The following is a 12,571-nucleotide window of genomic DNA, read 5'->3' on the forward strand; positions in this document are numbered from 1 at the left end:
ATATGGGGGAGGAGGGGGCAAACGGCAAATATTATTCTAACTAACATTCTAACTGGCCACTAGTGGCCTACTTATCGGGGACACTTAAAGGGACTGTGTCACGACAGAGTTAAGTTTATTTTATTAAGTTTGCCAAATACTCGCTATGAAACTTAATGTTTGAAAAATAATTACTTCTATTGATCTAAATGACAAAACCATAACTTTATTACAACCAAATGTGTGTCCCCCGGGCGTTATAACTTAAAGCTTCAAGCAAACGGGATTAACTTTGAAAACCGGATTTCAGCCCAAGAATATTTCAAAACCCATATCGCAATCCGTTTCAATCATCTTCACATTTGGCCACCCGTAACTGACTCCTTTTGTATTTGCTGTGTTATCGAAATGTTCCTTCACTGTTTTAAGAGGTTATTTTTATATTTCCCCGAATTTGGTGGCCATTTCCTATGCCTAAATTTGGCTAAAATCCGTGGCACAGTCCTTTTAATTAAGACTGAATATAAATTAATTAAATCAAGTCCTTGAACAACGTGGGTCTGTACCATTCTCGTCCCCAAAGCCCTTTCGTTTCTCTTAGCCGGCTGAGCCTTGGCACGAGGAAACGAAGGGCTCTGGGGACACAGGATTTCCAGTCCTAGATTCTAGGACTTCGGTCTTCATGTATGCAGTCACGACGTTTCAAAAGAATGTATGAGAGAGTCGTTACGTTTTCGACTTCCGTTTAGGAATTCTTTGTTCCAAACAGCCAATCAAAAAAAAATCGAATTAATTCAAAAATCATGTGTCCCCAGAGCCCTCCGTTTTCTCGTGCCAAGTCGGCTAAGAGAAATGAAAGGGCTATGGGGACGAGAATGGGTCTGTACGCATTTTACCCTCAGCTTTAATTCTCAGCTTGATTTAAGTGCGCTAAATGAAAAGATATCGCTGCGTTACCTCCTCTTCCAAGTCTTCCACATCTGCCTCCTGTTTACTAGTGTCGTGTTGAAGATATCCGTTCACATCCACCCCCTTGTTCAACGTAGCTATGTTATCAGTCACATTCATTACCCACACCCCCTTGGGATTCTCGCCCCAGTTGTGCACGGTCATGAATGTCCAATCGTGAAGGCCGTTCTTGGAATCGTCATAACGACGAGTGGACAGCATCTCGTTCCTAGTCCCACTCGGCGAGAAAAGATCGATACTGACGTCACCACGTCGTCGGTGTTGAAAGCTGACTGTTAGAGTCACGTGCTCCAGCTTGTTGATTTCCTTGTCAGTTCCGTCACATGCGATGGTGTCGATAGTGATTGACAGTGTTCCACCAGCGGGGATTTCCCTACAAGTAATTTCATGATCAGAATCCTAACTCTCCTTACTGTTTTTATACAATTTCTGTAATTCCCTTCAGAGAATTTAGGTTTCAAGTTAAAACCTTTTCTGCGAAATGACGAGGTCCTTAGCTATCACGACATCTCCACTTAAAGTTTGGTGCTATCCACAAAGGCGAAGAAAAACATTGAAATTCATCACTGCTATCAGAATACGAAAGTCAGAACTAGGAATCTCTCGTCGTAATTTCGATGAGATTTTATATAATTTATAGGTAATTGTTAATTTAGCATTTAAAATGCTATATCTACATACAAATTAGAAACCGGACAAGATTTCTGTCGGCTTGCAAAATGCATTTGGGGTCTTAGACCATGCGTTTCACATTTAGCCATATGTACTACTTTCTAGCACTTCTCTCAGTCGTTAGTTGTGGTTTCCTATCCCGAATAATTGTGCCACAATGGCTGCCTCGTCCCCAGGCGCCGATCGGCCGTTAAGGCGGGAAAACGGGGAGCAAAAGGATAAATGGTTAGGGAGCGAGCCACATCAGTCCCACAGTGCCAAGCAAACCGCGCACTATTAATCCCATAACGAAAAGCGCAACGCGCACGACCAAGGAGGAGGGCGCCTGGGGGCGAAGCAGTTAGAATGGGATGTGTCGCATTCTCGTCCCCATACCCCTTTCGTTTCTCTTAGCCGGCTGGGCCTTGGCACGAGAAAACGAAGGGCTCTGGGGACAAAGAATTTCCAGTCCTAGATTCTAGGACTTCCGGTCTTCATGTATGCAGACATGACGTTTCAAAAGAATGTGTGAGAGAGACGTTACGTTTTCGACTTCCGTTTAGGAATTCTTTGTTCTAAACAGCCAATCAAACAAATTCAAATTAATTCAAAAAATCCTATGTCTCCAGAGCCCTTTGTTTTCTTGTGCCAAGCCGGCTAAGAGAAACGAAAGGGCTGTGGGGACGAGAATGGATGTGTCGCTGCAACATGCCCCCTGCTACTTTTTCTTGTGTGCGTAAAAACCAATTACTTTGTTTCTGCTTCCTTTCGCTTTAACATGTCCCTGCGACAGGTCCCTTTCGTGTGTCAAGACATCAACCTTTGTACAGAAAGTGTCACGTGCTTACCACTTGACAAAGACAACCTTTGTTGATAGTTTACGAACATTACTCACTGTTGTGTCTGACTGGAAGGTCCATGACAAGTTCTCTGTGGTGGTGCATTCTTCCACGTCTTCGCTCTTTTTACCATGGCTCCAGCGTCTAACCTTCCGAAGCCAAACTTGTGATTAAAATGGTAGCCAGCTCCATTTTTCATCCATCCTTCATCAACTGGGCTCGTTACCTGAGCAGTTTCTACCACAAGATGTTGGACATCTCGCCATGAGAGGTTTGGGCTGCAGAGAAATCAGTGCATTGGTAAAATCTCAACGTCTGATCAAAAGTGGTCGATAGAAGTATCTTACGGGATGGTAGCCTGGTCAAGTCACCCAGGAACACAGTGGGTCTTCAGAATTTGTCGCAAATGATCGCATTCGGAAGAAATAATGATCTGAATGCATTTTCTCGTTTACAGAAGATTCGTGAACAATACCGAGCATCACTTATGACTTTTAAAGATCTCCGGATATTTGGGAAAAGTTCTGAATGTCCCTGTGGGTCTTAATTGACGTCATCTAAGCCCATTTTAAGAGACTTATTCCATCGCAAGTGAATAGCTTGTCGCTAAAGAAAACGTATTTGAATATTCGGTAGGAAGGGTTAATTCCATGAACAAACTACTACTGTCGTAAATGTTTAATTCTTGAAGGATTGCATCGCTAGGGGACTAAAGAAACGCACACTCTTCTACCTTTCGGGTGCTAGTTTTGTTTGCAAAAGGTTATTGTAAAGTAACGTACTTCGCTTGCAACACGAGAGCAAACATTCCTGCGGCCAGAGGAGCGGCAGAGGATGTTCCTTTGAACTCTTCTGTGCACTTATGATGCAGATCTGTTGTCACCTAAAACGAAACAGAAGAATACATGTAGTAAAACAGAGCTCTCGTATGAAGAATGGTCTGCAACCTCGTTCCCAGGGTCGTTCTCTCCCTGCCCCCAGAGCGAGGGGGGCAGGGAGAGAGAGACCTTGAATTGGAAACGAGGTTGAATGGTCTGAGGTTTTAGAACAGTAGTCCATAAATGACAAGAACCCATCAGGAATTGAGGATGTCTAATGTTGGCAATGATGGAAATGAATTACGATATAGACAACCTCAAGACGCCTTCATTACGTTAGAAAGGATTTCTCTCTACAGATGTCCAAACTGTCATCAGTTGCAGCATGAAATTCCTTTGCGAATTGGTTTAGATCATTTAGAGAAGAGTTCATATTAATAGTTGTTTAATGTTATATTAAGGACTGTATTTAAAGCATTTTCAAAACAAAAACAGTTCAAGGTGACTGCTCTATATTAACAAAGAGTTACAAAAATAATCTGAATTCATATAATTAATAATAATCTTTACAGTGATGAACGTACTTATTTAAAAAAGTTTAAAGAATGGAGCGATGGTATAGCTCTGATAACCACTGGTCAATTATTCCCTCGAAAAGGAATGAATTCATGGCAAGCCAAAAGTGTTTCGAGTAGGCTAGCTAGCCAGAAGATGATAAACATTTCGGCCTTTCACGAATATAACTAAGTTTTTAAATTTCTTCATTTAACATAGTCCGTTTGTTTATTCTTCCTATAAATTTCACAGATGTGCGAAAATACTCAGTCAAGAACAGATCTCCTTTGAACAGCCTTACCATTTTATTTTCCTCCTTTTCCCTGTGTGATCCCCCATTGAAGGTGACACCCAGAGTTGAAGAGCATAGCTCGGTGTAATAAGCAGACAGTCCGTGATCACCTATACACCCTACTGATATGGTGTATATACTGGTGGTGTAGCCGTCACAATTGCAGTCATCATCTGTCAAACCTCCATTACCAGTCGCCCACACATAGATGTTACCTTTGCCGCCACGACCCTGAAGAAATGTACAGCATGTTATACTATCTTGAGTCATTTTTTCGACTGATGTCAGTACAAATCGAAAGAGACTTAAAAATAGTTTCTTACTAAAACAAATTTAAAAAGAGACTGCGTGGCTTAGTGGAGGTCCCGGGTTGAAATCCACTTCCCTGCCACTAGATGGATTTGTACGTGTTCGGTGGTCCCCAATTCAACTCCTCCACGCTTTGTTAATAGTCAGATCAACTGGTCAGCCTCCTGTCACTTGGGATTTTTAACAAGTTTTCAATGTCCTCAATTAGCACAGCAGTGCTACATACATTGATACTTCAATTAATTGATATTTTTTAGGTATAAAAACATCCGAGATAATAATGAACAAATAAGAATAAGGTTAGTATTTGAAATCGGATTTTGGGCGGATAACGAGCGGTCAAACTTTGCTTCATTTTGAAGCAATAACTGTTTGTCTAAAGCTGACCAATTCATACTAATATTCCTCAGACCACATTTGAAACAAACATTTGATGCGCGTTAAAGTTTTTTCTGCTTTGACGGGAATTACAAGTAGCTTTGACACTGGTCTAAGATGCATTTGGCACTGCCTTTGTTCTACCTTTGATAACCGTCAAAGTTGTGTCAACTTTGATTAAAATCAACACAGCCTTTGTCATCACTGACTTAACTTTTTACTTTAGTCAAAGGTGTGGCTCAAAGGCGATTTTTCGAGACTGAGCTGCACCTCTTGATGAGATGAGCTTGATCAAGGTCAAATCTAGTTTAGTAAAACCTGAATATGTCACAAAATGAACCTTTTTTCCTAATCTCAACATTGTTTTTCTATTTACCTTGAGAGCTCCCTGCATTAGCGCCTCTTGCGCCAACTTTCCTGGTTTACCAAACGTTTTGCCGTCATCCTTAGGTCCCCAGCAGTTGCTGTAGATGTCGATGTACTCAGATTGGAAGCTAAGTGAACTCCCTTCCAATACATCCGTTGCTTGGCCATCTAACATTCGCACCCCTTCAATATTAAAAAAAAAAAAAACATTTTCTTCATCTTCATTATTTTATTGCGTAGTAACCAGTAACATTTTTGGCTCTGTTTGACTCGCCTTTATTTGAATAGTTGCACTGAAATGCTATTTCTTTGATTCGATCCCAAACAGTATCAAAAAAGTTTTCCTTTTGTGAGTCCAATGTAGCCAACGTTTCTAACGATTATGATTCATGAATCAATCAATAGCGTGGATGTTGTTTGGAGCAAGCATAATGAAGTGATGGAGATGATGATGATGATGATGAGATGATGATGATGATGATGATGATGATGAGATGATGATGATGATGATAATGATGATGATGATGATGATAGTTAGAAGGTACAATTAGCTAGTGTAAGCCCTTCCGTGTGGCAATTCTTACAAAATTCAATCATAATCAATTTCTTTAGTGAACGCTGTTAGATGCAAGAAATCAAATGCAAAGTGGATTCTGAAAATTGGTTAGTGAATCGGACATGGTACTGAAACCAATAACCCGCAATTAAACCAAATAAGAATTCATGAACTATCCCTCTTTGGTCTATAGGAAAAAGACGTCTAAAAAAACAGTATTCAACTTAAAAGTAAGTAAGTACTTTTATTGGTCTGCTCTTGATCAATAGAACAAAACGTTTCTTGGAAAAACTAAATCGCAGAAATTGTTACAATTTCAGGCTATTTAGTAGATTTCTAGTCATTATTGTTCGTAACTATGACGAATATAATGTGCTGTAAAGTCTCAATGTAATGTTCACCTCCAATATTGGCATCATAAGCTACACCTACTCCGCATACACTGTTGTTAGCGACCGCTGCCACTTCTCCAGCACACCGCGTTCCGTGACTAGAACGGCGAGAAAGGTACGTTAATAAAAGGCAAAAAACGATAAAAAGAATTAATTGCGTGGATTTTATTTAATCCAAGAGTACGTCGTTTCTTTGTTACCTTTGTTTTTTATTGTACTTTTCTGCTGCACGCATCGGAGGGGTAGATATCGAAGTAGCCATGCAACATGGCATTAAAGTATGGATCGAAACATGAAAAATATGTTTGAGCTACGGGTGAAAGATATAGTTCAAGCCAGGGTTTTTTAGGCTTTATTTTCGAAACGAAACTGCTCCTGTTATTAAACTGTTAGTTACATACAATCAATGCCCATCAGAATAATGATAAGTGAGTTTCCACAAATCACAACGCAGCATCTTGTTTTATCCATAAATCCATGATATCAGGAAAAATCATTTCGAATACTAAAAAGTGGTCTTTAATGAGATGACTAAACTAAAAAACCTGACAATATTGCTGTTAGCCAGGTTTGCCCCCGAGACACAAGCCTTTAAGAGCCAACACGCGCCAAAACTTGGGAGGCGTGGTGGCCTAATGGTTAGTGTGCCGGACTCCGGATCGAGCGGTCCGAGTTCGAGTCCTGGCCGGGGTCACTTGTGTTGTGTTCTTGGGCAAGACACTTTACTCTCACTGTGTCTCTCTCCACCCAGGTGTATGAGTGGGTACCGGCGTAATGATGCTGGGGGTACCCTGCGATGGACTAGCATCCCATTTAGGAAGGAATAGAAATATTCCTAGCCGCTCATAGCTACAGAATCCGGGATACGCTCCGGCAAGTATGGGCCACTTGGCTGGAGGCTTCCCTCTATGCGCCAAGACTGGTCCCCTTCCAGGTTAGGGATTGAATTTCAAATGATCACGTGAGGCACATACCAGTTATCAGGATCACTGTCTCTTGGCTTTGGATCAGCATCCATGTCGTTAAAATCATAGCTGGCTTTCTGATCCTAAGTGAAAGGGTAAGAACAATAGAGAACGCTTTCATCTCAATACCTTTCAATTTCGCGTATTTTATCTCAACACCGTTACAACTTTTTGCTGTGATGAGTTACACTAGAGGGAATCTACTACAAAGTTGGAAAATGATGTATTTATAAAATAATTTACAGAGATATATAATTTACATATTTTGCATGACTGTTGAACAGTTTGCCATTAGTTGTACGTTTACACTGGAGCCCTTAAGCTGGTTCCAAATCAGCACAAATTCAAAATCAATTGCAATTTGGTAAACGGGTTGGTTCCCAGTGAGGTACCTTCCAAGTTTCAGGATCACTGTCTCTTTTACAGATTGCGTCGCGTTTTGATAGGTTTATGTCACAATTTAGTCGAATTTTATAGTGGTGGTTTCTGTGATTCGTTGTCTTTTTTTTGGTGGGGGGAGGGGGAGGGGCTGTATCAGTCTCTGGAATAACGGTATGTCAAAGTCAACATATTTCACTTACAAAGTTATCTCTGAGATCTGGATGTGTGTGATCCACTCCGTCATCAAGAATACTAATTACCACTCCCCTTCCCGTGAAACCTTGCCGCCAGACCGGCATCACATCGAGGTCGACACCAGCTGGGCCGGTCGACTGTCCTTGATTTAACTGTTAAGACAAAAATGCACTCTAAAATGCTTTGAGGCAACTTGTTTGATCGATTTACTTAATTTAAATCGTAAAAATACTGAATTGTCATTGCTCGGGGCACCTAAGCAACAGATAGTATAAGATCTATTGATTGCGTGTTAAGATAAAGAGGCCATTTTGCTACCATTTATCGCGTTTCGCAGTTACTGTAGCTCGCCGCCTGGTTAGCTCAGTTGGTAGAGCGCCGGACTGCTGTGCGGGAGGTCGTGGGTTCGAACCCCAGACCGGACCAACACTCAGGGTCTTAAAATAACTGAGGAGAATGTGCTGCCTTTGTAATTACATCTGCAAATGGTTAGACTTTCTAGTCTTCTCGGAAAAGGACGATAAACCGTAGGTCCCGTCTCCTCTATCTTCAGTCTTCTAACAGGGGACGTTAAAGAACCCACACACTATTCGCAAAGAGTAGGGCACGAAGCTCCCGGTGTTGTGGTCTGGCCTTTACAATTGTATCTTAAAATTACAGTATATGTAAAGCGCATTTGAACATATACACATGGAAAACGCGCTTTATAAATACATTATCATTACAAAGAGGGAAACCAGTAAAGAGAGTTTTGTAAAAGCTCTCACAAGGTCTCATACGAATGGCGGATCAATTTAGGTTTCTGGGAAACTGCTCACCTACCCCTCCCCAAACCTAACATTTTGCCCAAAGCGATAAGTAAGGGTTAATGTTAGGTTTGGGGAGGGGTAGGTGAGCAGTTTCCCAGAAACCTAAATTGATCCCGAATGGCTCGCTATCCCTGGAGAGAACAATAGAACAAACAGCAGGAACAATTCTCCTAGCCTCCAAAAACAATAGCAGCTGTTACACTAGAGGACCAGTCCTGAGAATTACAAACTTTCGAGAGAAGCAACAATACTGAAAGTTAGTTTTCGAACCTGACTTAGTCCTCGTGTGGTATTCATGGACAATACACGACTCCCAGGGGGGGGGGGGGTACTCCGGCTTGTAAATGACGAGGATGATCGAATGGAGGCAAAACTCAGGACCCAAAAAAATCCCCAAGTCTTCCAACATTACCCAAAAAAATCCCTTGTCAAATTACCCCTAAATTGCCAGGAGGGGCAATAATATAACACAAAGAAAAACATAAAAAATTGAACGCTTGTGTTTGTTTATTCATCATACCATAAATACGCCAAGGCCGCGCCAAGGCACTTTAGTTCGTTTTTAATACCCAAAAAATCCTCTATTTAAATCTAGTCACCCAAAAAAATACTTGCCAAATTTTCCAACCCAAAAAAAACCCCGGAATCGAAAATTTCAAACCCAAAAAAATTCTTCGATCATCCCCGACATTTACAAGCCAGAGTACCCCCCCCCCCCCCCCCTGAGACACGACTATCACAGTGCTTTTGTCTTTCAACATTAATTGTCACAAGTAACACTAACTTCCTTTTGCCCGATATAGTATGGGATGTAGTATGGGGTGCAGTTTGTTAGTTGCTTTATATTTTCGGCTTTACAACGTTGCACAGTTAGAGAGAAAACAAGACAAAATTCTACGTGGTAAGGATTATGGCGTACAACTGGCCACTGGTCTGCTATTGACAAGCATCCATTCTCCAACTCATTAATATTTCATCAAGTAAAAACAACAAAAAACATAACCTTTAAGGTCGCGGGGGACACCTTAGGCTCATCATTATGCATTTATTTAAAGCGTATGCACGAAGTACAACGACTGACATCGACAACTTTACGAGATATTTATGACTGGACAAAAATATGGGCGCGTGCGCGTGATTTGTAAAAAATCCCTGTTTCTTTGATATTTTAACCAATTTAAAACAACACTTAGCGATGTACGTTCATATAGATTGTAAGAAGTCTTCGAGCTTATTTTTATTTAAATTTGAATATTTCTGCAACTCAGAGTAATCACAAAAATATTCGGCATAAACAATCGTGTCCTTTTTAAAAACGCATTGTTCTCACCATAAAAGCGTGGAATATATTACCATAATTACATCTCTCCTTGGCAAAATGATCGTATTTAGGTCGGGACACCTTCGGAAATCTCAAAGTTTGGACTTTTCCGACAATTTTGTGGCAGAGAATACAGCACGGATACATAACTTCATAACTTGCCACTGCAGATAGGTAAACTATGAATACTGTAGTGTGTCATAACAGAAGCGGAATTTTAAAAGAGCGCTTTTAGAAAGAGGTAGAAGACATTAAATTCAAATTTGCGCACTTAAACCGCCATAACTTGCTGGCACACTTTAAATTAAAAAATCCGCTTCTGTTATGACACTCTAGAGGAATTGACTGATAAGTTTTTGACAAGATCACAGTGTGCTGTCTCCTACTCGTTCCGCAAACTCTGCCACAAAATCATGTTTTTCCCAATTTGGCACTAACGAGGCTATAACATCGCCGTTAAATGCAATCTACCAAATAAAAGATGACATTCACAATCTTTCATCATTTCTTTATGTCTCTGTAAAATTTGAGCTTAATCGCACCCATAATAGCTGAGAAATAAGCGTTTTAAAAGATGCAGGTCAAGCAAAAATTCCCTTCATGAATTTATTCATGCTGTTGGTATCCCCCGCGACCTTAAGGAGGTTTGGATACCCGGTCTTAATTAGCATAGTTATTTAAGATTTTTTTTTCTCCGTTTACTCCGTTTAGTCTTTGTTTCGAATGAGAAGATATATCAAACACTCGAGACAGTGTTTCATCGGCTATCCCGGAAAAACTCCGCGGCGCATCGTTTTTTCAACTCTCTTCTTGGTGTTTGAATATCCCGATAAAATACTGTCTTTTGTGTTTGAAATATTACATTAAGTAAAGCAATATTCATAGCCGTTTCACGTGACAGAATCGCAGTCAGGCTTAAAAGCAGATTATTACAAGTACTATAGAAATTTGGCATGATTTTGAATATTTATTAATGTCTGCTTTGTTCAGCAACGGGATATTTTCCCTTCAAATTTTGTTTCTCAGGTTAGGAAACGATTTTCTTCCAAATAAATCTACCAGTATTTCGCCCTTATTTTGCACAAAGTTCGATTCTGGTCGGGTAGATTGTATTTTGCCAATGAGAACCTGGGCATACTTACAAGATACCATTGGTCTCTGAATTTAGGATCAGATGGAATGCCGTCTTTTCTTGTTCTTACTAAGATGTGCTGATGTTCTGCCCATACAACCTAAAAGAGACAGTAGAAGTAGTTGCAATGAACAACAAATAACGCTGTTTCTGCGTACCGTCTATATTCCATTGGTTTTATATAAAGAATCGTCAAACTCTTAACTTGTCGTACAACATGATTATGAACATGTCGCCCTAAACTTGTTTTGCTTACTCATTGAAAGAGCGAACCTGAAAACGTTCAATTTCCCACTGCACTGCATGAATTTGTTACCAACTCCAATTGGTTATTATTTTGACCATTAATTGAAATATAAAGAATTTGTCGTTGAACAAGGGTATCATATGTGGGGGAATTCTCCACGGTATGCCTTCTTGTAGGTCACAAAAAATCCATTTTCTGACTTCGGAAAAAAGGCTAAAAATGAGCACACCTGCCTTAGTAATAGTAAATTGAATATATTGAACCTATTCAGGGGCGTAGCCAGCTTTCTGAAGAGTTGTAGGCCTGGCCGCTTCTAGAGGGAGAGGGGAGTTGGGGGGGGGGGGTCGGGGTTATGCTCCAGATAAAGGCCCTCAAAAGTGCAATCCGGCAGCACCTAAATTTCGGCATTTCATTGCCGATAATGGTCTGGCAATATTCACTCATTGTTAAATATATAAACGCACTTGCCTTTAACGACACCTATCTATCACTTTGTAAAATAAAGTTCTCGAGTTCGATTTTAAAGTGCCAATTTAACAATATATCCTTCCAGACGTTTCGAGCTTAGCCCTTTATCAGTGGAAGTCAAGTTGCTGTTTCGTTGCGAAAAGGCCACGAAAAAAGATTTAAAGTTCCAATGCAAGCTGCGACTTACATTCAGTCAGCGCGGCTGACTTGTTCACAGATTGAAGATGAGTCGCTTTTCCTGACGTTATCGTTCAGTTGTTCCCATCGCAGAACATGATGCTACGGACTTGTACATCTTGAATAGTGTGGCCATTTGTATTGAAAGGCTTTGCGACAGGAAAGCCTGACCTGGTTTTTCTCACGGATGCTGCGCTCAACGAAACGTTGCTGTAGCATGCGGCTAGTTTCGTCGATGTAGATCGCAGAACAACGGCGGCAAGAGATGCCATACACTTAGCCGGTTGTTTCGCAGGTGAAAGCATCCTTGATAACGATAAAGCATTTGGGATCCTACAGGGCGGGGTCAAGAGAATTTGATCACAGGTGCGGCAGCGAGCGTGCGTGCATAGAAAAGTTCCCACGTTAAGATCAGACTGGCTACTGTCGGTGGTGTGAACTAAGACGTCGTGCTATTAAAAAAAAGCCCGAAACGTTTGGAACGCTATTTTCTTAAATTGGCACTTTATACTCGAACACGATGACTGTATTTTTTTCCTTTTTATGCTTTAAAGTACAACTGTCACGCAGCCAAGAATTTCTCTACTTACTAGAGACTTGATTAATCGAGAAAGGGTAGCTGCGATATTTATAATGCATATTGCTTTCTATTTCATCTTGAAAGTGCTTCAGCCACAATTACTCTCTTGACAGCACATTTTAAAAATACGAGTGGGCTAAAAAAATTTGTAGGCCCGGGCCTACGGGCCTATAGGCTAGATACGCCCCTGCA

At 40.8% G+C, this 12,571-nt stretch overlaps 1 protein-coding gene across 1 annotated transcript; it reads right to left on the reverse strand.

Moving 5' to 3' along the window:
- Positions 1-936: 936 nt before the first annotated feature.
- Positions 937-11,007, reverse strand: LOC144640566 (PC3-like endoprotease variant B; the record flags this gene model as incomplete). Its single annotated transcript, XM_078499673.1, has 9 exons — positions 937-1,321; positions 2,495-2,716; positions 3,221-3,321; positions 4,113-4,334; positions 5,167-5,339; positions 6,114-6,202; positions 7,079-7,152; positions 7,651-7,797; positions 10,918-11,007. Coding segments are annotated over 9 exons (1,503 nt in total), but the record flags the coding sequence as incomplete, so codon positions are not given.
- Between the last annotated feature and the right edge of the window lie 1,564 nt (positions 11,008-12,571).

The sequence above is a fragment of the Oculina patagonica genome, unplaced genomic scaffold (genome assembly GCF_052425735.1).
Source record: "Oculina patagonica isolate OP01 unplaced genomic scaffold, crgOcupat unplaced354, whole genome shotgun sequence".
NCBI lineage: Eukaryota > Metazoa > Cnidaria > Anthozoa > Scleractinia > Oculinidae > Oculina > Oculina patagonica.